Here is a 24,812-nt window from a genome sequence, read left to right on the forward strand (position 1 = left end):
AATTAAATAACATCTTTAGCCATGTATTAATGATATATATTTTATTTTATATTATTTATGTACAATAATTTTTTTTATATTTACATATATATATATAAATTATGAAAATTTCAATAAAAATTTATAATTAAAATTTAAACCTAATTAATAACAATTTAAAATATAATGAATTATAATTCTGTATGAGTAGGTGGTGAACTATAAATACTGATTTCCAGTATCTGAAAAAATACACCCAACTCAACTCAGCTGAGTTGGCACAGTTACGCTCGAAATCCTTTCCGTCTCTCATCTCCATTATCTCTAAAAAAATGTAAAAACTTCACTGTATCAATCTTTCACCATAATGGCGCTTCCCCTCCTACCAAACCCTAGCAAAACCTCTTCAGCGCCCGGCTAGTGGACGCTGCTCCTCTCTCTAACCTTGTACGTTGATCCTATTTATCTATAGTCGGTTTCTTAATCAAGAATTTGGATGGCGTCAACGCCACCGCACTGCTCAATCACTGCAACCAAGCCTTATCAGAACCAACCTTACCCACAGAATCACTTAAATAATCACCGTCAAAGCCACCACCAGAACCCCCATCGTCGCTGGACTAATCAGAAAGTTGCTCTTGCTAAGCCTCCTCTATCTCCCTCCCCCCGCAATGCACCAAAACCCAGTGCTTCCACCGCCGCCACCCCTCATACCCAGAATCCTACCTTCCCTTCTCTCTCCACTCTTCAATCACAGAAATCTGAGCATGCTGCCGATTTTTCGGGTCGCCGCTCCACCCGATTCGTATCCAAGCTCCACTTTGGGCGTCCTAAGGCCACTCTCAGTACCCGCCACACCTTAGTCGCAGAGGAAGCTTTGCAACACGTGGTCCTGTATGGGAAAGATGATAAGGCCCTGGAGAATGTGTTGCTCAATTTCGAGACTCGGTTCTGTGGCTCTGATGATTATACTTTCTTGCTTCGGGAGCTTGGAAACAGAGGAGAATCTTCTAAAGCTATCCAATGCTTCGAGTTTGCAGTGAGAAGAGAAAAGAGGAAGAACGAGCAAGGAAAGTTAGCTAGTGCCATGATCAGTACTCTTGGTAGATTAGGTGAAGTGGAGCTTGCAAAGGCAGTGTTTGAGACTGGTCTTAGAGAGGGTTATGGTAACACTGTTTATGCTTTCTCTGCTTTAATTAGTGCTTATGGGAGAAGTGGTTATTGCAACGAGGCTATTAAAGTGTTTTATTCAATGAAGGATTATGGGCTGAAGCCGAATTTAGTCACTTACAATGCTGTGATTGATGCGTGTGGAAAAGGGGGTTGGGAGTTTAAGAAAGTAGTAGAGATCTTTGATGAAATGCTGAAAAATGGAGTGCAACCAGACCGAATTACATTTAATTCACTGCTTGCTGTGTGTAGCAGAGGGGGGCTATGGGAGGCAGCAAGGAGTTTGTTTGGTGAAATGGTGAATAGAGGGATTGACCAAGATGTGTTCACTTATAATACGCTTTTGGATGTTCTTTGTAAATGCGGGCAAATGGAAGTGGCTTTTGAGATCATGTCTGAGATGCCTGCCTCGAATGTATTGCCTAACGTTGTTACTTACAGTACTATGATTGATGGATATGCTAAAGCTGGTAGATTAGATGACGCTCTTAATTTGTTCAATGAAATGAAGTTTCTGGGGATTGGTTTGGATAGAGTTTTATATAATACTTTACTTTCTGTTTATGCTAAGCTTGGAAGGTTTGAGGAGGCATTGGATGTTTGTAAGCAGATGGAGAATTCTGGTATTAGGAAAGATGTTGTGACTTATAATGCGCTTCTTGGTGGGTATGGGAAACAGCGCAAGTATGATGAGATGAGGAGAGTGTTCAAGGAGATGAAAGGGGCGTGCATATCACCTAATTTACTAACTTATTCAACCTTGATTGACGTTTACTCAAAAGGTGGTCTATATAAGGAAGCAATGGAAATTTTTAGGGAGTTTAAACAGGCAGGCTTGAAGTCTGATGTTGTTCTTTATACTGCACTTATAGATGCTTTGTGCAAGAATGGGTTAGTGGAATCTGCTGCTACTGTACTTGATGAGATGACTAAGGAGGGAATTAGGCCAAATGTTGTCACTTATAATTCTATAATTGATGCTTTTGGCCGGTCAGCAACAGCACAATGTGTGGTGGATGATGCTGGTGAAGCCAGTGAATTACAGGTTAAGTCTTCATCTTCAATAATTGTTCAGGAAGTTCAGGAATCTATTCAAAGTAAGGTGACTGATAGGGACGACAGTAGGATCATAAAGATTTTTGGGCAGCTTGCTGCTGAGAAGGAAAGTCAAGAAAACAACTGTGGCAGGCAGGAAATTATGTGCATTTTGGGTGTCTTCCGGAAGATGCACGACCTGGAGATCAAACCAAATGTTGTCACATTCTCTGCCATTTTAAATGCTTGCAGGTGGTAAATCAGCATTAAATTGTTGTCATTTACTATTGTAAAATTATTTTCCATATGATGAATGTTTAAAATTGAGACTATATTTTGACTTTGTTGTCCTGATGCAGCTAAGAATTTTACTGACAGGATTTCATTTATTTTGGATTTTGTATCTAGGGAAAATATAGTTCTTGACAAAGGAAAATTGTTTCTCTAGCAATCGAAAAATAAAACCTGCAAACTGATAGTAATAGTTGAAATGTGGATTAAGCAAATATTACAAGGACTCTAGCTCATTTAGAAAATGAATGAGATTATCAGATTTTTGAAGTGGAAGGAATGTGTTTTGTTGCCTGTCACCTTCTGTCTGCCTTGTATCCTAGCTTGTTTCAGATACTTTAGGGAAATTTAACTTCAAATATGAATATGGTTTCATTTGTGTCTTTCTGAATGCAGTCGATGTGACTCCTTTGAAGAAGCTTCAATTTTGTTGGAGGAACTTCGATTGTTTGATAATCAGGTTTATGGTGTAGCGCATGGATTTCTAATGGGTTACAGAGAAAACATTTGGGTGCAGGCTCAGTCCCTATTTGATGAAGTAAGGTTGATGGACTCTTCAACAGCTTCTGCCTTTTATAATGCTCTGACTGACATGCTATGGCACTTTGGTCAGGTTAGCATACCAATAATTATACTGTTTTTGGTCTTTTGGCTGGTTAGGTTGCACCATGTTTTATACTCCTGACATATTTTCAGAAACGAGGCGCCCAATTGGTAGTGCTTGAAGGGAAACGTCGGCAAGTATGGGAGAATGTCTGGACTGATTCTTGCTTAGATTTGCATCTCATGTCTTCTGGCGCTGCTAGGGCGATGGTTCATGCATGGTTGCTGAACATTCGCTCTGTTGTGTTTGAGGGCCATGAATTGCCAAAATTGTTAAGGTGAGCAATTGTTCGCACTTCTACTTTAGAGATTGTATCTGTTATGACGTTTCAACTTCATGAGGAACAATTCTGTAAACTTGTTCTTTTTCTTTCAGCATTCTGACTGGATGGGGCAAGCATAGTAAAGTAGTAGGTGATAGTGCACTGAGGCGAGCTGTTGAGGCACTTCTAATTGGCATAGGTGCACCCTTTCGGTTATCCAAATGCAACTTAGGTCGATTTACATCAACGGGATCTGTTGTTGCTGCCTGGCTAAGAGAATCTGGCACACTAGAAGTTCTTGTACTTCATGATGATAGAACTCATCCTGAAAATGTGAGGTTTGGTCGGATCTCTAATTTACAGATGCTTCCCTTGTAGCTGTTTGTATCATGTTTCAAATTCTTGTTGCCCTCCGCTGTAACATTTTCATATATATTTCATTTCCTTTTCTCTCTCTCTGAATCTTTCTCACACTCGCACAAACATCAGGTGCATGCTTGCACATTCCCATTTGCAGTTCTACTCATTGAAGGGCATTGCCCTTATCTCATGGGCGAAGGCAAGCCATTGGAGTTGTAGTGCTTTATTTGCATTTGAATTTATGGCTCCAGGGATTGTCCACAGACGTGAGAGGCCGCATCCTAAACTCTTATAACTTTCAACTGGATAGCATTTTTAGGAAATCGATCGAGCACTCTTGTCGTACAGAACCAATTATGTTCATATTTAATAGTCGTTGAAGGCATTATTATCTCATGCCATTTCAGGCTAACGGTTTTGGTCGATCAAATCTGTTACTGTAACAATTGGCAGCAACTGGTTGGATGATGCATGTTTCACTCCATTGAAAAAACAGATAACTGTTTTTCTTGAGAAATTATTTCATGCGATAAATAAATTTTGACCGTCTATATAATACTTATTATAATCAATCAATCAATAGTAGTCATTTTAACAATTGGATCTATAATTTTACGCCCTTTAAAGTTCAATGGAAACGTACAGTTTTAGACAAGGATCTGTGCAATTCTAAATTAACTTTATCAGAAATCTTGTAAAGAAATAAGAAATATTGGTAGTCCGTCATTAAATTTTTGTCTCAGAATGATTTGGTATGTGCATTTTTGTCCTTGGTCGTATTAGAAGATGCTCATAGTTTCAGCATTGCAAAGGATGTGAGTTGAAGTTGAAGCAGTAGCAGGAATAATGAGAGTCGGGCGGAGAACCATTTAAATCATTTTAAGGGAAAAATAAATGAAAAGGTCACCGCACCAAATCTTATAGCCCTGCTATTATACAAGAGCACAGTTGCAGTTTACTTCCTTAATTTTGACGGCCTCTAGCTATCTTCCAGCAACGTGGGGAGAACAGTATTCTCGGGTTAACGTTGGATACGCATTAGAGAGTCCAGATCATGCTTTGTTCTAGAGCTCGATTAATTGAAAGAGCAAGATCAAATTCATAATTACGACCCTGTTTCCTTCTCATTGCAACATTTTTGTTCTTCTTATCTAAATGAGAAGTGGATCATGTCATATGTTATATGCTTAGTAAACAGCAAAGGCACGTATTTTGACCTTTTCCAATTTCGTGGTTTTTGTTAGTGATGTGCTCCACCATTTTTGCAAAGGGTTATTATTAGAGGATAATCCATATAATTATAGTATGGATTGATTACACCTTACATTTTATAACAACTATAATAAATTTATTATACCTTCAATAGTTATATTCTAAAATTTTTCATACATATTAAAAACTAATAAAGTTAATTTATTATACCTTCAATAGTTATATTCTCAAATTTTTCATACATGTTAAAAACTAATAAGATTTAGACATATATAGTAAATTTTCATCAAGGGCAAATCGATAATTTCATTCCAAAGGAGCAAATGAATTTTTTTTTTAATTTATTGGCCCAAATAGGTAAAAATGTAGAGTATATATATATATATATTAATAATATTTTTGTTTTGGATTGTGACCTAATTAAGGGTGAGCATTCGCTCCACTCGATTCAAAATTCAACCAAACTTATTTAAAATTGAAAATTTATTATTTTTAAAAATTAAATCAAACTGATTTTAATAAGAAATCAAATCAAATTGAATTGGTCTAATTCAATTTGATTCAATTTGGTTTAATCAGTTATAAATTTTTTATTTTTTACACTTTATTTATAAAATAAAGTATTTTAAAATTTAATTAAAATATTTTAATCTTAATATGATCTAATCTCTCTATATTTTTTAAAATAATATTATCACTAATCGGTTTGATTTTTTTGATTTTTTTTTTATCAAAATTAAACTGAACTGAAATACTATAAAATTTTAAAATTAAAAATTAAATTGAATTGAAATGAATAAAAAACCAAACTGAATTTTTAAATTAGTTCGGTTTGTTCAGATTTTCGGTTTGAACCAAATCCTTGCTCAACTCTACTAGCAATCAGAATTCCAACCTACTGCACTATCCTTTATGGGTGAACTTTTGAACGGCCTTGTAGAGAAGCAGGTAGACATGCTGCACTCACCACTTCAATTTTCTTGGTTTGAATCTCTAGGTGTTTCAAGAATTATCTTTGAACTTTTTCTCAACTTAATGGACAAAACAGTGTCGAAGTCTATATTTCATGTTGCAATGACACGATTTACTTTGCATGAAAATAACTTGCGGCGGCAGAAAGCATAATGTAGCATATTACACAGTGCGATTATAGGTAGCAGCGGCCTTGCGAGCACCATGTCAAAACTTGTTGAGATTTCATTCCACATATACTTGAACCAAGCATCGTGTATATTCTAGTTGTATGGTAACGTGAATAGTATCCTTGCTCTTTTGTCCTCCGCTATAAGTACTATTATCCACTAGTTACCATTTGCAGCAAGTAACAAGCTCTCACTCGACTGAAAGCATTTTGCTATAATCTTCATATGATTTTGTTTCCAATCCATCCGAGATAAATATGGGGACTTTACTGAAAAAGGTTGCTAGGCTTGCTATAATACTATTTACGTTGATGACTTCAAATATCATCCAGACGATTGCTTGATAAGGACCATATTGTTATCTATAAAGGCGATGGTGGTGGTGTTACTAGTCGAGGTGTTAGAGCTCATATAAGCAATAAGGTAGCAGTTGGTTTAAAAAGGGGTGTTGGTGTTGGTGGAGGTGGAGATAGTGGTTCAGGAGTAAAGCAGGGAGGTGTTGGTGGTGAGTTTAAGGTAGATGGAAGTACTAGTAATAATATAGAAACTGGAGGTGTTAGTGTTAGAGTTGGAAGTGGCAGTGTTAGTAATAAGGAAAGTCATGGTGGTGGAGATAGTAGCTTAGGACTAGAGGGAGATACCGATAATGGAGTTGGGGGAGGTAAGAGTGGAGGAGTTGGGGGAGGTGGTAGTGTTGATAACGTAGGAAGTCGTAGTGGTGGAGGCGATTCAAGATCTAGGGGAGATCAAGGTGGAGTTGGAGAAAGTGTTGGTGGCAATGTTGGTGTTGGTGGAGGTGGTAGTTTAGGAGCTGGAGGAGGTTCTAGTATTGGTGTTTGGGGAGGTAGAGGTACTGCTAACAATATAGGAGTAGGGGGAGGTGTTAGTGGTGAAGATGGAGGAGGTGGTGGTATTGGTAATAGGAGATTTCATGGAAGTAGAGGTGATAATTTAGGAGCAGTGGGAGGTGTTGGTGGTAGACTTGGAGGAAATGGTAGTGTTGGTAACGGAGAAAGTCATGGTAGTTGTAGAAATATAATATTTGATGTTGTCTTTCATAATAAAGATTACAACCTATTTATATATAAAAGACGGTATCTAAACAGGAAAGAAAATCAAGTCTATAATTATACAATCCCTAAGATTAAGCAACTAACTCATTTATCAATATTTACTTCCTATATTAATATATTTACTTCCTATAATCTATAACACTCCCCCTCAAGTTGGAGCATAAATGTTAATCATATCCAACTTGTTACATATATAATCAACTCGTCCCATACAACTTAACAGACACCGAATTTGTAAACCCAACTTCTTCCAATAATTGACGTACCCACAAAACTTCACAAACGGTTTTTGCCATGACTCGACATTTAGATTCAGCACTAGAACAGGAGACCACATTTTCTCAGCTTGGTAAAACGCCTTACTGTGAATAGAATTTCGAATCCGTGAACAGTACTCGTGACTCGTGAACAGTACTCGAGGAACAGTACTCGTGAACAGTACCCGAGGAACAGTACTCGTGAACAGTACCCCCGAGAAACAGTACTCGTGAACAGTACCCGATGAATAATTCCCGTGAACAATACTTGATGAATAATTCCCGTGAACAATACTTGATGAATAATTCCCGTGAACAATATCTGATGAACAGAGCCCTAAGTCTCCAAGTGTTACCCTTTATGGATAACCCAAATGAACATAAACCTAAGTCTCCAAATGTTACCAATAATTCCCGTGAACAATATCTGATGAACAAAGCCCTAAGTCTCCAAGTGTTACCCTTTATGGATAACCCAAATGAACATAAACCTAAGTCTCCAAATGTTACCCTTTATAAGTAACCCAAATGAATAGAGCCCTAAGTCTCCAAATATTACCCTTTATGAGTAACCCAAAATGAACAGAGCCCTAAGTCTCTAAATGTTACCCTTTGTGAATAACCCAAATGAACAGAACCCTAAGTCTTCAGATGTTACTCTTTATGAGTAACCCAAATGAACAGATCTAAATGTTACTCTTTATGAGTAACCCAAATGAACAGAGCGCTACGTCTCCAAATGTTATCCTTTATGAGTAACCCAAATGAACAGAGCCCTAAGTCTCCAAATGTTACCTTTTATGAGTAACCCAAATGAACAGAGTCCTAAATCTCCAAATGTTACTCTTTTATGGGTAACCCAAATAAACAGAGCCCTAAATCTCCAAAAGTTACTCCAAAAGTTACTCTTTATGGGTAACCCAAATGAATAGTATCAAAAAGACGCCTTCACCCAACACCCAAACGGCAAATGAACCACGAATCTGACAAGGGAGCTGCAAGGCAACTTTGGCATCCTCTCTAGGTGAACGGTGAGAGACAAATATTATCCTAGATAGATAACACAAAAGAACAGGAGTCCTGAGTCTCCAAAAATTTAAAACTTGACGAGAGAGAAAATAAATCTCTACAAACCTGGCTCTGATACCATGTAGAAATATAATATTTGATGTTATCTTTCATAATAAAGATTACAACCTATTTATATATAAAAGACGGTATCTAAACAGGAAAGAAAATCAAGTCTATAATTATACAATCCCTAAGATTAAGCAACTAACCCATTTATCAATATTTACTTCCTATATTAATATATTTACTTCCTATAATCTATAACAGTAGTGAAGGTACTTTAGGAGCTGGGAGAGGTACAAGTGTTGGAGTAGGAGGTAGCAATGGCAATAATGTTGCTGGTGTTGGAGGAGATACAAGTGGTGGAATCAATGAAGCTGGAGGTGCTAGTGGTAATATAGGGGTGGAGGGAGGTGTTAATGGAGTTGGAGGAGGTGTTGGTAGTGGAGGATGTTATGGTGGTGGAAGTGGTTTAAGTGGTATTATTGGAAATACTAGTGCTAGTAGCGGAGTTGGAAGAGCTAGTGGTATTGATAATGGAGGAAGTCGTGGCAGTGGAAATGGAAGTTTAGGAGCCAAAGACAGTGCTAGTGGTGGAGTTGGAGGAGATGGTGAATTAGGAGTTGGAGGAGGTGCAAGTGGTGGAATAAGCAGAGGTGAAGGTAGCAATGGTAGTATAGGATATCAATGGATGAGTTGAACGAGGTGGTTGTGTAGGTAATGGAGGGAGTCATGGTGGTGGAGGTGGCTTAAGAGATGGAGAAGGTACAAGTAGTGGAGTTGGAGGAGGTAGCAATATTAGTGTTGGAGGAGGTGGTGGTTTAGGAGCTGCAGGAGGTGTTAGTGGTGGTGGGGTTGGGGGAAGTGGAGTTATTATTGGTAATATAAGTATTGGTGGTGGAATTGGTGGTATCGGTAATGCGAGAAGTCGTGATAGTGAAAGTAATGGTTTAAGAGCTGGGAGTGATGCTAGTGGTGGAGTTCGAGAAGGTGGTGGATTAGGAGTTGGAGGAGGTGTAAATAGTGGAATAAGCAGAGATGGAAGTAGCAATGGTAGTATAAGAGCTGGGGAAGGGATTAATGGAGAAGTTGGAAGAGGTGGTAGTATAAGTAGTGGAGGGAGTCATGATAGTAAAGGTGGTTTAGGAGCTGGGAGAGGTACAGTTAATGGAGTCGAAGGAGCTAGCAATTTTAATGTTGGTGGAGGTACTGATTTAGGAGTTGTAGGAGGCACTAGTGGTGGTAGTAGGGTCAGAGAAGGTGGAGGTCCTGTTGGTAATATATCTGTTGGTGGGGGTATTGATGGTGGAGTTAGAGGAGCTGGTAGTATCAGAAACGAAGGAAGTCATGGTAATGGAAGTAGTAGTTTAGTAGTTGGGGGTAGTGTTGGTAGTGGAGTTAGAGGAGATGTTGGATTAGGAGTTAGAGGAGGAGCAAGTGATGGAATTAGTGGAGGTAGAGATACTGGTAGTAATATAAGAGCAGGGGGAGGTACTAGTGAAGGAGTTGGAGGAGATGGTGGTGGTGGTTTAGGAGCTACAGGAGATGCTAATGGTAGTGGTGAGGTTGGAAGAGGTGTTAGTGACAGAGTTGGAGGAGTTGGTGGTATTAGTAATGCGAAAAATCATGATATTAAAAGTGGTGGTTTAGAAGCTATAGGCAGTGTTTGGTGGTGGAGTTGGAGGAGGCATAAGTGGTGAATTTGACAAAGGTGAAGGTATCAGTGGCAATATAGGAAGTGGGGGAGGTACCAATGGAGGAGTTGAAGGAGCTGGTAGTGTTAGTAGTGGAGGAACTCATGGTGGTGGAGGTGCTTTAGGAGTTGGGGGAGGTACAGATAGTAGAATTGGAGGAGGTGATAGCGGTAGTTTAGGAGATGTAGGAGGTGTTCATAATGGTGGCGAGATTGGAAAAGGTGGAGATACTATTGGAAATATCAGTATTGGTGGTAGAGTTGGAAGAACTAGTGGTATTGATAATTGGAGAATTGTGGTAGGGGAAATGGTAGTTTAGGAGCTTGAGGCGATGCTAGTGATGGAGTTGGAGGAGTTAGTGGTTTAGGAGTTAGAGGAGGTGCAAGTGGTGGAATAAGCGAAGGTGGAGGTCATAAATGGTAGTATAGGAGCTGAGAGACGTATCAATGGACGAGTCAGAGGAGGTGGTAGTGTAGGCAATGAAGAAAGTCGTAGTGTTAGAGGTGGTTTAGTAGTTGAGGGAGGTACAATAGTAAAGTTGGAGGTGGCAATGTTTGTAACGACTCGAAAACCGGACCGCTACCGGCACTAGGATTCAGATCGACTTAAGGTTGCTGGGACCCGTAGCAAGCCTATTATACATCTTGAACACCTGATAAAATCCCATACATGATCATACATTTTCATAAAAAATTTAAACTTTCCATATACCAAACTTGACCTGTGCATGCACCATAACTTTATACATACAAACCCCATACTAGAGCCCTCATCAAATGCTCTAGTTGGGTCAACATTATATACATCAAGCTTGATTCAACATATAACATCATTAAAAATATTTACATAAAGATCATGTACAACAGAGATTTACAATCTGTCAATAGGGCCAAGCACAATATTATCCTCAAAACATTACTTTACATTACGTTACATTACATTATATGTCATCTCATGTCCACTACTAATCTATTACATAGACTATACCATAACCTTGTTGACTTTCTCATAGCTAACTGTGCTCCTACAAACCTGGGAGTTAGGGGAAATGGGTGAGCTACTAAAGCCCAGTGAGCAGAACAGTAAAACAATTTAAATACATATGCTTTCATGAAATGCATCACAACACAAACAATTCACATCACGGATGGACTTGTCACCAATAACCCTCTCCATAATCCAACTGTGCTAGGGGCGTAGAATGGGCATCACTGGTCTTTCTCTTAACATAACATAACATAACATATCCAATGTGCCAGGGGCGTAGAATGGGCCTCACTGGTCTTTCTCTCACATCGTGGGCGTAAAATGGGTCTCACTGGACTTCCATACCGTACCATAACATGTCATATCGAGGGCTAGTGGGTCATCTAATATCCATCCACATCAACATCATATTATGCAATGTATCATATTCGTGAATTCTAATGCAAAACAACCTAGTACATATCATGGCATTCGTGATGCATGAACATGCTAAAAATTTCATTTACTTTAAAACATAGTTCAGTTCTACTCACCTCTGACTGACTCTGAAACAGCTAACACTGCTGATCTCCTCGGTTTCTCGGGTCCGATCCTACACAGGTAGACTCAAATGAGGGACCAAACAAACTCTATAGAGACTTTAAACATCTCCCCAAAAACCCCTAAAACATCATCAAAACATGCATAGAAAACTAACAAAGGAAGGCTGGACAGGGGACTTTCGGCGGCAGGTTCGGCGGCCGAAGGTCCCTCCAGATCCGAAAGTCAGGCACTTTCGGGGGCAAGGTTCGGCGGTCGAAACTCACTCTAGAGCCGAAAGTCACCAACCTTCTGGGGCAGGTTCGGTGGCCGAAACTCCCCTCCAGAGTCGAAAGTCCTTGCTTTCGGGGGTAGTTTAGGCGGCCAAAGGCTGCCTCCCCAGGCAGGTTCAGCGGCCGAAACTGCCTTCGGCGGCCGAACCTGGACTCTCCCAAAGGGCAGAACCCGATTCTGCCTCTCACATCCAGCCACCAAAAACCTCACAACATGCATTCAACTCTTCTAAAACATGCATAGACACTTATTCAAGCATATAGGGGCATAAAACTAGTCTAAACCCCAACAAACATCAACATGGCATCACATTTCTCATTAAACTAACATAAACCCTAACATTTTACATCTACTCTAAACATGCATTAAAACCCTTAAAACCCCTCAAAACTTACTTAAAACATAAAAGAAGGTGAGGATCTACGCTTACCTCTTGAAGATCGAGAGGAGAGGTATAATACCCGGCTAGACTCTGGCATTGAAATTCCTGCTTTCTGGCGGAATCTCAGATGTCGAAACTCTCTAGAAGGGTAAAATATGTTTTTCTAAAATGTTTTCATGTGTTTTTGAGGTTTTAAGTAAGAAAGAAATTGAGTTTTTGAAAGAAAAGCACCAAGGAAGGAAAGCCAGGTTCCGCCGCCGAACATGGTGCAGTTTAGGGAGCACCTTTGGCCTCCGAAGGTGGTCTGGCCAGCCACCTATAAAAGGCTCCATGTCCAAAAATGGGCGAGTTTTCTTCTCTATTTTCGGGCAAAGGTGAGTCCATGCCCTTCCATGGTTAGTTTTGATGTTTTCCTTCAAATCATTCATGTTTTTTATGAGTTTTAACTTGGTTTTGAAGATTTTTGAGCAAAAATCGAAGTTTGGAAACTTGGAGACTCCGGAGCCCATTTCCTCCACAACTCCAAGTTTGGATCGCCTCTCCCCTCAATCTTCAAGAGGTAAGAGTAGATCCTCACCTCCTTTTATGTTTTGAGTAAGTTTTGAGAGGTTTTAAGGAGGTTTTATGCATGTTTTGAGTAGTTGTAAATGTTAGGGTTTATGTGAGTTAAATAATGTAATGCATGTTAAATGTGTTGCTATGTGGTTGTGGTTGGGGTATAGACTAGTTTTATGCCCCTAAATGCTTAAGAATGTGTTTATGCATGTTTTTGCATGGTTTGGTTTGAGTTTGGAAGGTTTGGGAGGCAAAATGTGCATGAGAGGCTGAGTTCTGCCATTTTGGAAGAACTCAGGTTCGGCAGCCGAAGCCATGTTCAACTGCCGAACCTGCCTGTGGAGATGGTTTAGCCTCCTAAACTTGCTCCCGAAAGTTTGGACTTTCGGCTCTGAAGTGGAGTTTCGGCCGCCGAACCTACCGCCGAAGGTTGGTGACTTTCGGCTCTGGACAGCCTTTCGGCCGCTGAACCCTGCCCCCGAAAGTGCCTGACTTTCGGCTCTGGAGGGACTTTCGGCCGCCGAACCTGCCCTGTTCAACCTTCCTTTGCATGTTTTCTATGATTGTTTTATGATGTTTTAGGGGGTTTTTGGGGAGATGTTTAGAGTCATGTTAGAGTTTGTTTGGTCCCTCATTTGAATCCACCTGTGTAGGTTCGGACCCGAGGAACCGAGGACCCTAGCAGTGAGATAGTTGCTTCAGAGTCAGCCTGAGGTGAGTAGAATGGATCTTTATATTTCAAAGTAAATAAATTTTGAGCATGTTCATGCATCACGAATGCCATGTTATATATTAGGTTGTTTGCATTAGAATTCACGAATATGATGCATTGCATTAATTATTGTTGATGTGGATGGTTATTGGATGATCCATTAGTCCTCGATATGAGATGATATGGTATGGTACGGAAGTTCAGGTCGAGACCCATTCTACGCCCCTGACACATTGGAATGCTATGTTATGTTATGTTATGTTATGTTAAGAGAAAGACCAGAGGCCCATTCTACGCCCTGGCACTATTGGATTATGTAGAGGGCTATTGGTGACAATTCCATACTTGATGTGATTTGTTTGTGATGTGATGCATTTCATGAAAGCATGAATCTTAATATATTGTTTTACTATTCTGCTCACTGGGCTCTAGTAGCTCACCCCTTTCCCTTAATCCCCCAGGCTTGCAGGTTCAGAATAGATTGGGAGGTCAGCAAGAGTAGAAGCTTAATGTATGTAATAGTTTAGTTGTGGACATGAAAGATAATGTAATGTAAGGTAATGTAAGACATTGTATAGATTTGTATTGAGGATTAGTATTGTGCTTGACCCTAGAGTTTTTGGTTAATCCCTTTTGTTCATGATCATTGTGAAATGTTTTTATTAATGTATTGAGAAATGTAAACCAAGTTTGATGTATGTAATGTTGACCCAACTAGAGCATTTGATGAGAGCTCTAGTGTAGGATTTTTATGTTTTCAGTTTCAGTGCATGCACAGGTCGAGCTTGGTGAATGAAAAAGTTTAAAGTTTTTATGTAAATGTATGATCATGTATGAGAATTATCATGTATGACAGGTTGTATGTTAGGCTTGCTATGGGTCCCGGCGACCTTAAATCGATCTGGATCCTAGCGTCGGTAGCGGTCCGGTTTCGGGTCGTTACAAGAGGTGATCCAAACTTGGAGATTGGGAGAAATCGAACTCCGGGGGTCTCCAAGCTTCAAAACTTTAATCTTAGCTCAAAAATTTTCAAAACAAAGTAAAAACTCATCAAAAACTTGAAGGGATTGAAGGAAAACACAAAATTAACTACGGAAGGGCGAAATCTCACTTATGCCCGAAAAAAGAGAGAGAAAACTCGTCCATTTTCGGACATGGGGCCTTTTATAGGTGGTTGGTCAGACCACCTTCGGGAGCCAAAGGTGCTTCCGCAAAAGCCCAATGTTCGGCGGCCGAACATGAGGTTCAGCGGCCGAACCTGGCTTTCCCTCCTTGGTCTTTTCTTTCAAAACTCAATTTCTTTCCTCGATAAAACCATAAAAACATATAAAAACATTTTAAAAAACTTTTATTTTACTCTTCTAGAAGGCTCCGACATCCGAGAAATTTCGGATTCCAACGGAGATTCCGCCGGAAGGTAGGAATTCCGATACCGGGGTCTAGCCGGGTATTACAATGTTAGTGTTGGTGGAGGTGGTGGTTTAGGAGCTACAAGAGATGCTAGTGGTGGTGATGGAGTTAAGGGAGGTGGAGGTATTATTGGTAATATAGGTATTGATGGTGAAGTTGGAGGAGCTGATGGTATCAATAATGGGAGAAATTGTAATGGTGAAAGTGATGATTTAGAAGGTAGGAGTGGTGCCGGTGGTAGAATTGGAGGTGGAGGTAGTGAAATAAACAGAGGTGGAGGTAGTAACAGTAATATAGAAGTTGGGGGAAGTATTAATGGAGGAGTTGGAGAATGTACAAATAGTCAAATTGGAGGAGGTGGCAATGTTAGTGTTGATGGAGGTGGTGGTTTAGGAGCTGCAAGAGGTGTTAGTAGTGGTGATGGTGGGATTGGGGAAGGTAGAAGTATTGTTGGTAATGTAAGTGTTGGGGGAAGTATTGGTGGGGAGTTGGAGGAGCTAGTGGTATCGATAATGAGAGAACTCATAGTAATGGAAGTGATGATTTAGGAGTTGAAGTCAGCATTGGTAGTAGAGTTGAAGGAGATGGTGGATTAAGAGTTAGAGGAGGTAAAAAGTGGTGGAATTAGTGGAAGTGGAGGTAATAGTGATATTGTAGGAGTTGGGGGAGGTGGTGGTGTTGTTAGTGGAGGAAATAGTGGTAGTAGATACGGTTTAGAAGTTAGGAAAGGTGTAGATAGTGGAGTTGGAGGAGGTAGTAGTGCTAATATTGGCAGAGGTGGTAGTTTAGGAGATACAGGAGGTGCTAGTAGTGGTTTTGGGGTTGGTGGAGTTTTTAGTGTCAGAATTGAAGGAGCTGATGGTATTGGTAACTAATGTGGGAAGTCATAATAGTGGAAATGGTAGTTTAAGAGTTGGGAGAGTTGCTGGTGGTAGAGTTGGAGGAGGTGCAAGTGGTGGAATTAGTGAAGGTGGAGGTACCCATGGTAATATACAAACTAGAGGAGATATTAATAAAAGAGTTGGAGGAAGTGGTAGTATTAATAGTGGAAAAAGTCATAGTAGTGGAGGTGATTTAGGAGTTGAAAGAAGTACAGGTAATAGAGTTGCAAGTGACAGTGCTAGTGTTGGTGGAGATGGTGGTTCAGGAGTTGCAGGAGGTGCTAATGACAGTAGTAGAGTTGGAGGAGATGGAGTTATTGTTGATAATATATATTTTGGGAAAGGTGTTGGTGGCGGAGTTTGAGGAGCTAATGGTATTGGTTATGAAAGAAGTCGTGGTAGTGGAAGTGATGGTTTAGAAGCTGGAGATAGTAATGATAAAGGAGTCAGAGGAGGTGCACATGGTGGAATTAATGGAGGTAGAGGTACCGATGCTAAAATAGAAGCTAAAGCAGGTAACAGTGGAGGAGTTGGAGGAGGTCGTATGTGTCGGTAGTGGAGGAAGTTGTAATGTTGCAGTTTTAGTAGTGGATGAAGTTACGGTAGTGGAGTTGTGTTAAGAGTTGGGAGAGATGGTGGTAATGGAGTTGAAGGAAGTGGAAATGTTGATATTGATAGAGGTGGTAGTTTAGGAGCTGCAAGAAATATTAGTTATGGTGATGGGGTTGAAAGAGGTGGAAGTACCGTTGGTAATATAGGGTTTAGGGGAGATGTTAATAGCAGAGTTGTAGGAGTCGATGGTATTGGTAATGGGAGAAGCTATGGCAGTGGAAGTGATGGTATAAGATTCGAGAACAGTGCTAACAATAAAATTGTAGAAAATACAAGTAGTGGAATTAGAGGAGGTGGAGGTACGGTGGTAATATGAGAGCTGAGGCAACTATCAATGGAGGAATTGGAGGAAGTGGTGATATTAGTAATGGTGGAATTCGTGGTGATGGAAGAAATTTAGGGATTGGAGGAGATACAAGTAGTGGAGTTGGAGAAGATGACAATGTTATTGTTGACAGAAGTGGTGATTTAGAAGCTATGGAGGTGCTAGTGGTGGTGGTGAAATATAGGTAATATTGATGATATAAGTGTTGGCGTCGGAGTTGGAGTAGCAGGTAGGTGAAGTAATAGTAGTGGAAATGATGATTTAGGAACCGAGACTAATGCTGGCAGTGGAGTTGGAGGTGGTGGACTAGACTGAAAATTTTGAAAAATATTGCTATATAGTGTGTCGCATGTTCCATTTAAACTAGCCATGCATACTGAATAAATAAAATGATTAATGTCTAAATTAATATATAATTATTTCCAAATAAATAATTAATTATAATTTAATTAAACCTTTACTAAATACATTTGTCTCTATTCTTCGATGTTGGGTAACTTAGCAAGCCACCCATCTGAGTCAACGTACGACAAACTCAAAAATTTGCTAAGCTCAGTTGCATCGAGTTTCTTCACCCAAGGTACACGATTGGAAGTGTCTGCTCCCAGTCCTTTATTATCGACTTCTACATACGTAAAATTCCCTCTGCAACATTACGTAAACAGAGCAGTTAAGGTGACTATAAATTTTAATTAGCATTTCATTTTGGAGTTTAATTAAATAAATAGAAAATAAAAAATAAAAATAAAAATAAAAATAAAATGGAGATGACTAAGAGCAACTGCAAAATTAATCTTACTCTTGGTTTACGTACTCCCAAGCATCCCAACCTTGAGGCACTACGACATCAGAGAAGGTAGAGTTATGGATGACTACAGTAGAATAGGGCCCCCAAGCTCTTCCAAGATAAGCTTTACCAGTCCCATTGATTTCACAATTTTTGAACACAAAGCCACTCTCATGTTCTGCCCATTCTTTCTTTTGTGCTGTTATATATCCAGGTGATTCTGGTTCGTATCTTCCCATGTTAACGAATATTATGCATTTCTGCCGACCCACATGATAAATCTCCGTCAATATATAAGGAAACAAATTCAAAATATATAGCATATAAATTGATCAAGGAAAAGGGTGCCTTGTTATGCTTATATAATAGATGGTTATACATACCTCGTAGATGGATTTGCCTTTGCCAAAAATGAAGTCGACAGCACCTTCAATGTAGCATTTGTGGAAGTAATGTCGACCCTTCTCATCCCAGAAGGTATCTTGTACCCCTAGAAATGTGCAATCATAGAAAGCAGACTTGTCGCCTCTTATTCTGGCGGACACAGCTTGTCCATGTGGGTTGTTATACGTATTCTAAAGCCAAAAACAGAAACGACCAAGTATTTAATCAGTAAACAAGTATATTTATGAAGACAAGCCATAGTTCAGACAATTTCTGTAATGTCTTAACCTTGAATGTAATGCCTTTTGCTACGATGTTTTCAGGATAGGAAGTGAAGGTAGCACTTGTCCCTGTCACTCCATGATCACCCCATTCGATCCTTGTCAACTCACTACCTTCTCCCTGGAGAAAAATGCATGGTTTCTTCACTGGAATAGTTACTTTTTCCCTGCAGCCATGATCGACAATCTAGATAAAACATGTTTTAAAAGGGTTTATTGTTTACCTATATTTTTTTATATGCCAAAACAATTTTATCAATAAGAACGAAAAAAACATGCATGAGGGCGTTAAAACCTAAGCCGAAGCTAAAAGACAAGATTCAAGAGAAATGAGCCAAAAACTAAAGAGAACCCAGCAAAACAAACCAGGAACCAGTGACCACAATCAAGCAAAGATAAAAAAACAAAGTCACAGAAGGCAAACAAATAGAAATACATCAAGAACAGTACTATTTCTGAGAAAGGAACGTAGAGCAGCCAAAAAAAAAAAAAAGAAAAAAAGAAAATTCTTGCTGCTTGTTCAATCCAGGACGCCTCTAACAGAACAAAAAAAATATGCTGAACCAGGGAGAAGCAGCAGCACAACTATCAAGAGAACAAAAAGCAGAAGAAACCTTTTTAATTACCTATATGTTTCAGGAGAGATTCGGATACGAATCCACCGAGTATTAACATCAGGAATTGAATCAATGGCGCTTTGAATTGTAGTGAAGTTTCCATTGCCTGACTGATCAACAGTAATTGTATATGCGACTTTGTAGTTGCTGGATTCATTTAATTGGCAATCCAAAGCCTTGCATACCCATAAACTAGAACAAATGGCTAATACCCAAATGAAAGAAAATGAATGAAAAAACTGCATTTTAAGAAGATTCAAAGAATTAATGGCCTCTTTCTTAGAGCTATGATTTATGAGGAGGTCAATTGGATGTATAAATACTCAAAAACAGCATGTATAATCGTGGAACGCGTGGAAAATTTTTATGCCCATTTTTTAGTGTAGGCAAAACTACACATTAGAATTGACTTATTATAATAATGCATTATGCGAATTTGAAACTTGATTTGTTTATTAAATTTCGGTAGTTGTCAATTAAATTATTAACTTAGCATTTCATATGTTTTTAGCCATTTCTAATAAGAAAATCATAAGATAAAATAACAAATATATAGCATCTTTGATTTCTTTCTTTGTATTTACATAAAAAGATCTGTTATTTATTTCATTGGATCAAAACTAACCGTTTTAAAAGAGAAAGATTATCTTAATTTTGTATTGACTTGTAATAAAAGTAAAAAGTAAAAAAAAAAAAAAAAAAAAAAAAAAAATCCTTGTCAACTTCATTTGAATTTGCTTCTGATGCGTTAGTTAGAATTAGATGATTCTTTTCCGATCTTTGACGAAGAGAATAGTCAAATGGTCGAAAAAATTAGGCAAATTGCATATATGCTATTTCGAATTTGCCATGTTATCTGTGAATCAGCTTATTCTAATTGCTATCATGATTTGAACTCGAATTTTCTCAAAAAAATATTTTGAATTAATAATTCTTGAGTTAATTACTTATATGATATTTCCTCCAAACTTGCGCCGAAAATTAGGCCTGCCATCATTTATTAGGCCTGCAATTATTTATTCGTGTATACTCAATAGATATTTTGAAGACATTGGTTTAAACTGATTAGAAATACATCCAAATTAATCCAATTTAATATTCTATGATAACATTATTAATTTTTATTTAAAAAAAAAAAAAAAGAAAACCAAGAAAATTATTGGCTGCAAATAAGGAATTAAATTTTATTATTTGTTATGTTCACATAAATGTGATGAAGTAGTAAATTCTACATAAGAACTCAACTCATTAGGGGTGTAGTGGGCAGCTTCTCAATCCAACCATCTGTATCAATATACGATAAGTTAATATATTTAGTGAGTTGTGAAGCATCAAATTTCTTTAACCAAGGCACTCGATGGGAAGTATCAGCTCCTGCTCCCGTATTATCAGCCTCCACGTATGTAAAATTCTCTCTGTAATTACCCACAAGTTAATACATTTTAAAATTTTAATTTCTATATAAATAATTAAACTGAAGATGAGAAAATACTGATATTTTTGTAAAGATTTAGAGGGAAATCTTACTCGTGACCAACGAAGTGCCAAGCATTCCAGCCTTGAGGGAGAATCACATCTGAAATGGTTGAGTTATAAACAATCACAGTAGAATATGGTCCCCAAGCTCTTCCTAAATAAGCTTTACCAGTCCCTGTTATTTCACAGTTTTTGAACACGAAGCCACTGGGATCTTCAGGCTCTACTTTCATCTGGGCTGTCATACTGCCGGTTGACCCTGGTTTATATTTTCCTACATTAAACGATATTACGCATTCCTGCATAATACCGGACTATCAGTACTTATATATATTGACAATTATGAATCTTAAGTATGATGTGAAACTGAAAACCAAATCCAATGATTTTTCTTAATTATTAAATAGGAGGGGTTGTGTTGTGTACCTCATAGATAGATTGAGCAGAGCCATAAATGAAATCTGTAGCCCCTTCAATATAGCAGTTCTTGAAGTAGTGGCTGCCTTCATCATCTAATAACGTATCTTGTATCCCAATAAAGGCACAATCGTAGAAAGCAGATTTATCACCTTGTACTGAAAATGCAGTAGCTCGTTTGATGCTTATATTTTGTCCTTTATTTTGCAGATTATACGTGTTCTGCAAAAACATAATCCCAAAAATAATTAAAAACTTATATTTAAGTGTCTTAAATTATCGGATTTTACCTTGATTGTAATGCCTTTAGCTACAACATTATCAGCATATGAAATGAAGGTGGCACTAGTTGGTAAGTCTTGACCGTCGCCATATTCAATACTTGTATTATTTCTGCCAGCTCCTTCCAGAAAAATGAACGGCTTGTTTGCTGGAATTACAACTTTTTCACTGCAAATAAACATTATTTACTACTACATAAACTGGATTATAGAAGATTTTTTGGTTAATTAATTACCTGTATTTTTCGGCAGAAATTTGGATGCGTATCCATTGAGTATTATTTTGTGGAATGGAATCAATGGCGTTTTGAATTGTAGTGAAGTTTCCCTTGCCTGATTTGTCAACAAAAATAGTATTTGCTACTTCATTGGCCTTACAGACACTTGCTAATAACAGTAACATACAAACCAACAATAATGAACGAAGATGCTGCATTTTCCTGGAAAATCTCTGGCCTTTCTATGATAAATGAATTCCAAGGATCCAATCTCTATATATACACATATTGCCATCTAACATCTCCATATATTAATTTAATATTCAATTCCATTTTTATTTTTAAATTATTATTATTTTATAAAAACATATATATGGATTTTTATTTGTGACCTTTGAAACAGAGCTAATTAAGCAGTTGAATCCATGAAAGATTATTTACCATAATATCTGGCCACATAGAACTTATATGGCTTGTGCTAACTCAGTAAATACAATAAGCCAATAATATGCTTACATGTGACAAAATTCATTCAATTATTCCTTCCATTTTTGACAAAAGTGAATTATTAAAATGTAAATTAAATATATAAATAATTACCTCTATTAAATTTAAAAATATCATTGTAAATATAATTACTAGTGTAGCATTCTTATGATTAAATTATATTTAAATTAAAATTTAATAGTATTGAAGAATATTAACATTTGTTTTATAATGCCTAAATAATAGAGATAGAAAAATAAAAAGAAATATGCACTTTTCTTTATTTGAAGAAAAAGAAGAGAAGCATTTTTGCCCTCTTTAGACTCGAAATGAAAGAGTTAAAAAGCTAATAAAATTACATTTTTCTTCATTCAAATTTATATATATTGATATTTCTTTTTTTTATTTTCAATCTTTTTGAACCCACGCATATATATTATATAGTTATTTTTCTAGTAAAGGAAAGAAACTAATGTTTATTTTTTTATTGTTTAAGAATAAAAAAAATATTTCTCACACTCACAAATTTAATTTAATGATAAGTGCATATGTATAAATCTGAAGGATTTCAGATTTTACTTACCCGATTATACTTTTCAATTAAAAAAAAAAAATATTCCCCCTTTTATTTTTCTTGCCCACGCAACAAACTTATTGTAAAGTTCATTTCCAGAAGAACAGAAATAGCAGTTCACTCACTAAACTCAGTTTATTGGTTATGCATATTATTATGATCCAAACGGAACCTAATAATCTGACAAGAAGTAATTATCCAAAATTTTGAATCTTTGATTTCTTTCTTTGTATTCGCATAAAAAGTTTTGTTATTCGTTTCATTGGATCAAATTATCCTAACTTTGTATTGACTTCCAATGAAAGTAAAAAATAAAAAAGCATTTGCTGGTGATGTGTGTGTTAGGATTAGATGATCCTTTTTAGTCAAAGCTTTTCCGTTCTTTGACTAAACCACACAAAAACGAAAGTCAAGTGGTCGTAAAAATTAGGCAAATTGCATATATGCCAACATAAGAAGTTTAAGTAATTAGGGATGTAGTGGGCAGCTTCTCAATCCAACCATCCCTATCAATATACGACAAGTCAACAAATTTGCTGAGTTCTGAAGCATCAAATTTCTTTAACCAAGGCACTCGACGGGAAGTATCAGCTCCTGCTCCCGTATTATTGGCCTCCACGTATGTAAAATTCTCTCTGTAATTACCCACAAGTGCTAAATGTTAATCACAATTATATCTGTATGCATAGATTTGAGAATATATAAAAAACACTGATATTTTTGTAAAGATTTGAGAGGGAAATCTTACTCGTGTCCTACAAAGTGCCAAGCATTCCAACCTTGAGGGAGTATGATGTCTGAAATGGTTGAGTTATAAATAATGACAGTAGAATATGGTCCCCAAGCTCTTCCAAGATGAGCTTTACCAGTCCCTGTTATTTCACAGTTTTTGAACACGAAGCCACTGGGATCTTCGGGCTCTGCCTTCTTCTGAGCTGTTATACTGCTGGGTAACCCTGGGTCATATTTCCCTACATTAAGCGATATTACGCATTCCTGCATTTATAATGCCACTAGACTATCAGTACTTATTATATAATTTTAATAAAATAATATTTATATAATTTTTTTAATCCGTCTTTGAATTAATCATAAATGTCTTAGATTTTCTTATAATGCTTGATCATTGTACATGACTAGATCACTTTTTTTTTTAATTGCATGTATGGTTAGTTTACTTAATCCAAATGATCATTAATTGTTAAATAAGAGGGGTTACAGATATATACCTCATAGATAGATTGAGCAGATCCATAAATGAAATCTATAGCCCCTTCAATATAGCAGTTCTTGAAGTAGTGGCTGCCTTTATCATCAAAGAACGTATCTTGTATCCCAACAAAGGCACAGTCGTAGAAAGCAGATTTATCACCTTGTATTCTAATTGCAGTAGCTCGTTTCATGGTTATATTTTGTCCTCCATTTTGTAAATTATACGTGTTCTGTAGAAATATAACAATAGCCCACGATCCCAAAAATAATTAAAATTTTAAACAAAATCATAATTATCAAATTTTACCTTGATTGTAATGCCTTCAGCTTTAATATTATCAGCATACGAAATGAAGGTGGCACTAGTTGGTAAGTCTTGATCGTCGCCATATTCAATACTTGTATTATTTCTGCCAGCTCCTTCCAGAAAAATGAACGGCTTGTTTGCTGGAATTACAACTTTTTCACTGCAAATAAAAATTAATTACTACTACATAAACTGGATTATAGAAGATTTTTTGGTTGATTAATTACCTGTATTTGTCGGCAGAAATTTGGATACGTATCCATTCAGTATTATTTTGTGGAATGGAATCAATGGCTTTTTGAATTGCAGTGAAGTTTCCCTTGCCTGATTTATCAACAAAAATAGTATTTGCTACTTCATTGGCCTTACATACACTTGCCAGTAACAGTAACATACAAGCCAGCAATGATGAACTAAGACGCTGCATTTTCCAGGAAAAGCTTTGGCCTTTCTATGACAAATGAATTCCAAGGATCCAATCTCTATATATACACATATCGCCATCTACCATCTCCATGAAGATATTGATATATTAAATTATTTTCTTTTTAATATTCAATTCTATTTTTATTTTAAATAAGAACAAAAAAATAATAATAATATATATGTATTTTTATTTATGACCTTTGAAACAAGCGAATTAAGCAGTAGAATCCATGAAAGATTATTTACCATAATGTCTGGCGGCATAGAAATTCCAAGGCTTGTGCTAACTCAGCAAATACAATAAGCCAATAATATGCTTACACGTGGTAAATTTAAGTTAAAGATAAAGGTCATGCGATTACATTCCATTTTTGACAAAAGTGAATTATTAAAATGTGAATTAAATATATAAATAATTAACTCGATTAAATTTAAAAATATCATTGCAAAAAATAGTATTTATGAGTTTAGCAGTCTTAAGATTAAATTATATTTAAATTAAAATTTAATGGTATTTTA

At 37.3% G+C, this 24,812-nt stretch overlaps 4 protein-coding genes, 1 long non-coding RNA gene and 1 pseudogene across 5 annotated transcripts; 3 read left to right on the plus strand and 3 right to left on the minus strand.

The window, feature by feature from the left end:
* Window positions 1-234: 234 nt before the first annotated feature.
* LOC110614797 (pentatricopeptide repeat-containing protein At2g31400, chloroplastic) lies at window positions 235-3,795 on the plus strand. The gene is made up of 4 exons (XM_021756460.2): window positions 235-2,436; window positions 2,872-3,088; window positions 3,172-3,356; window positions 3,455-3,795. The coding sequence occupies exons 1-4, from the start codon at window positions 476-478 to the stop codon at window positions 3,717-3,719; spliced, it is 2,628 nt and encodes an 875-aa protein (XP_021612152.1). The 5' UTR covers window positions 235-475; the 3' UTR covers window positions 3,720-3,795.
* Window positions 3,796-5,825: 2,030 nt separating this feature from the next.
* LOC110614513 (glycine-rich cell wall structural protein 1.8) lies at window positions 5,826-10,469 on the plus strand. Its single transcript, XM_043956419.1, has 6 exons — window positions 5,826-5,968; window positions 6,388-7,076; window positions 8,318-8,387; window positions 8,724-9,118; window positions 9,174-10,021; window positions 10,116-10,469. Exons 1-6 carry the CDS (start codon window positions 5,826-5,828, stop codon window positions 10,467-10,469), a joined length of 2,499 nt encoding a protein of 832 aa, XP_043812354.1.
* Window positions 10,470-11,042: 573 nt separating this feature from the next.
* Window positions 11,043-12,554, minus strand: LOC122723662. Its single transcript, XR_006350673.1, has 3 exons — window positions 12,381-12,554; window positions 11,671-11,729; window positions 11,043-11,182 (listed from the first exon to the last, which is right to left on the minus strand). It is a non-coding gene; the product is annotated as an uncharacterized LOC122723662 (long non-coding RNA).
* A 1,890-nt stretch (window positions 12,555-14,444) lies between these two features.
* Window positions 14,445-16,818, plus strand: LOC110614509 (glycine-rich cell wall structural protein 1). Its single transcript, XM_043956420.1, has 6 exons — window positions 14,445-14,455; window positions 15,062-15,512; window positions 15,609-15,810; window positions 15,854-16,168; window positions 16,256-16,405; window positions 16,514-16,818. The coding sequence occupies exons 1-6, from the start codon at window positions 14,445-14,447 to the stop codon at window positions 16,816-16,818; spliced, it is 1,434 nt and encodes a 477-aa protein (XP_043812355.1).
* A 440-nt stretch (window positions 16,819-17,258) lies between these two features.
* Window positions 17,259-21,506, minus strand: LOC110614507 (annotated as a pseudogene).
* A 1,268-nt stretch (window positions 21,507-22,774) lies between these two features.
* On the minus strand, window positions 22,775-24,399 carry LOC110614504 (probable pectinesterase 66). Its single transcript, XM_043956421.1, has 5 exons — window positions 24,092-24,399; window positions 23,868-24,027; window positions 23,578-23,817; window positions 23,097-23,344; window positions 22,775-22,983 (listed from the first exon to the last, which is right to left on the minus strand). Exons 1-5 carry the CDS (start codon window positions 24,292-24,294, stop codon window positions 22,809-22,811), a joined length of 1,026 nt encoding a protein of 341 aa, XP_043812356.1. The 5' UTR covers window positions 24,295-24,399; the 3' UTR covers window positions 22,775-22,808.
* Between the last annotated feature and the right edge of the window lie 413 nt (window positions 24,400-24,812).

Source organism: Manihot esculenta, chromosome 5, assembly GCF_001659605.2.
Source record: "Manihot esculenta cultivar AM560-2 chromosome 5, M.esculenta_v8, whole genome shotgun sequence".
NCBI classification, from domain to species: domain Eukaryota; kingdom Viridiplantae; phylum Streptophyta; class Magnoliopsida; order Malpighiales; family Euphorbiaceae; genus Manihot; species Manihot esculenta.

What these genes read in the sequence shown, in the direction of transcription:
- LOC110614797 (XM_021756460.2), top strand. Translation starts at nt 476, where the DNA reads ATGGCGTCAACGCCACCGCACTGCTCAATCACTGCAACCAAGCCTTAT. An exon ending in GCCATTTTAAATGCTTGCAG is followed by an intron (nt 2,437 to 2,871) that starts GTGGTAAATCAG and finishes TTCTGAATGCAG; the next exon opens with TCGATGTGACTCCTTTGAAG. An exon ending in GAATTGCCAAAATTGTTAAG is followed by an intron (nt 3,357 to 3,454) that starts GTGAGCAATTGT and finishes TTTTTCTTTCAG; the next exon opens with CATTCTGACTGGATGGGGCA.
- LOC110614513 (XM_043956419.1), top strand. Translation starts at nt 5,826, where the DNA reads ATGGGTGAACTTTTGAACGGCCTTGTAGAGAAGCAGGTAGACATGCTG. An exon ending in ATGGACAAAACAGTGTCGAA is followed by an intron (nt 5,969 to 6,387) that starts GTCTATATTTCA and finishes AATATCATCCAG; the next exon opens with ACGATTGCTTGATAAGGACC. An exon ending in TGGTAACGGAGAAAGTCATG is followed by an intron (nt 7,077 to 8,317) that starts GTAGTTGTAGAA and finishes CCAAATGAATAG; the next exon opens with TATCAAAAAGACGCCTTCAC.
- LOC110614509 (XM_043956420.1), top strand. An exon ending in GGGAGTTGGAGGAGCTAGTG is followed by an intron (nt 15,513 to 15,608) that starts GTATCGATAATG and finishes GTGGATTAAGAG; the next exon opens with TTAGAGGAGGTAAAAAGTGG. An exon ending in TAGTTTAGGAGATACAGGAG is followed by an intron (nt 15,811 to 15,853) that starts GTGCTAGTAGTG and finishes TTTTAGTGTCAG; the next exon opens with AATTGAAGGAGCTGATGGTA.
- LOC110614504 (XM_043956421.1), bottom strand. Translation starts at nt 24,294, where the DNA reads ATGCAGCGTCTTAGTTCATCATTGCTGGCTTGTATGTTACTGTTACTG. An exon ending in TCTGCCGACAAATACAGGTA is followed by an intron (nt 24,028 to 24,091) that starts ATTAATCAACCA and finishes TTTTATTTGCAG; the next exon opens with TGAAAAAGTTGTAATTCCAG. An exon ending in CTGAAGGCATTACAATCAAG is followed by an intron (nt 23,818 to 23,867) that starts GTAAAATTTGAT and finishes TTATTTTTGGGA; the next exon opens with TCGTGGGCTATTGTTATATT.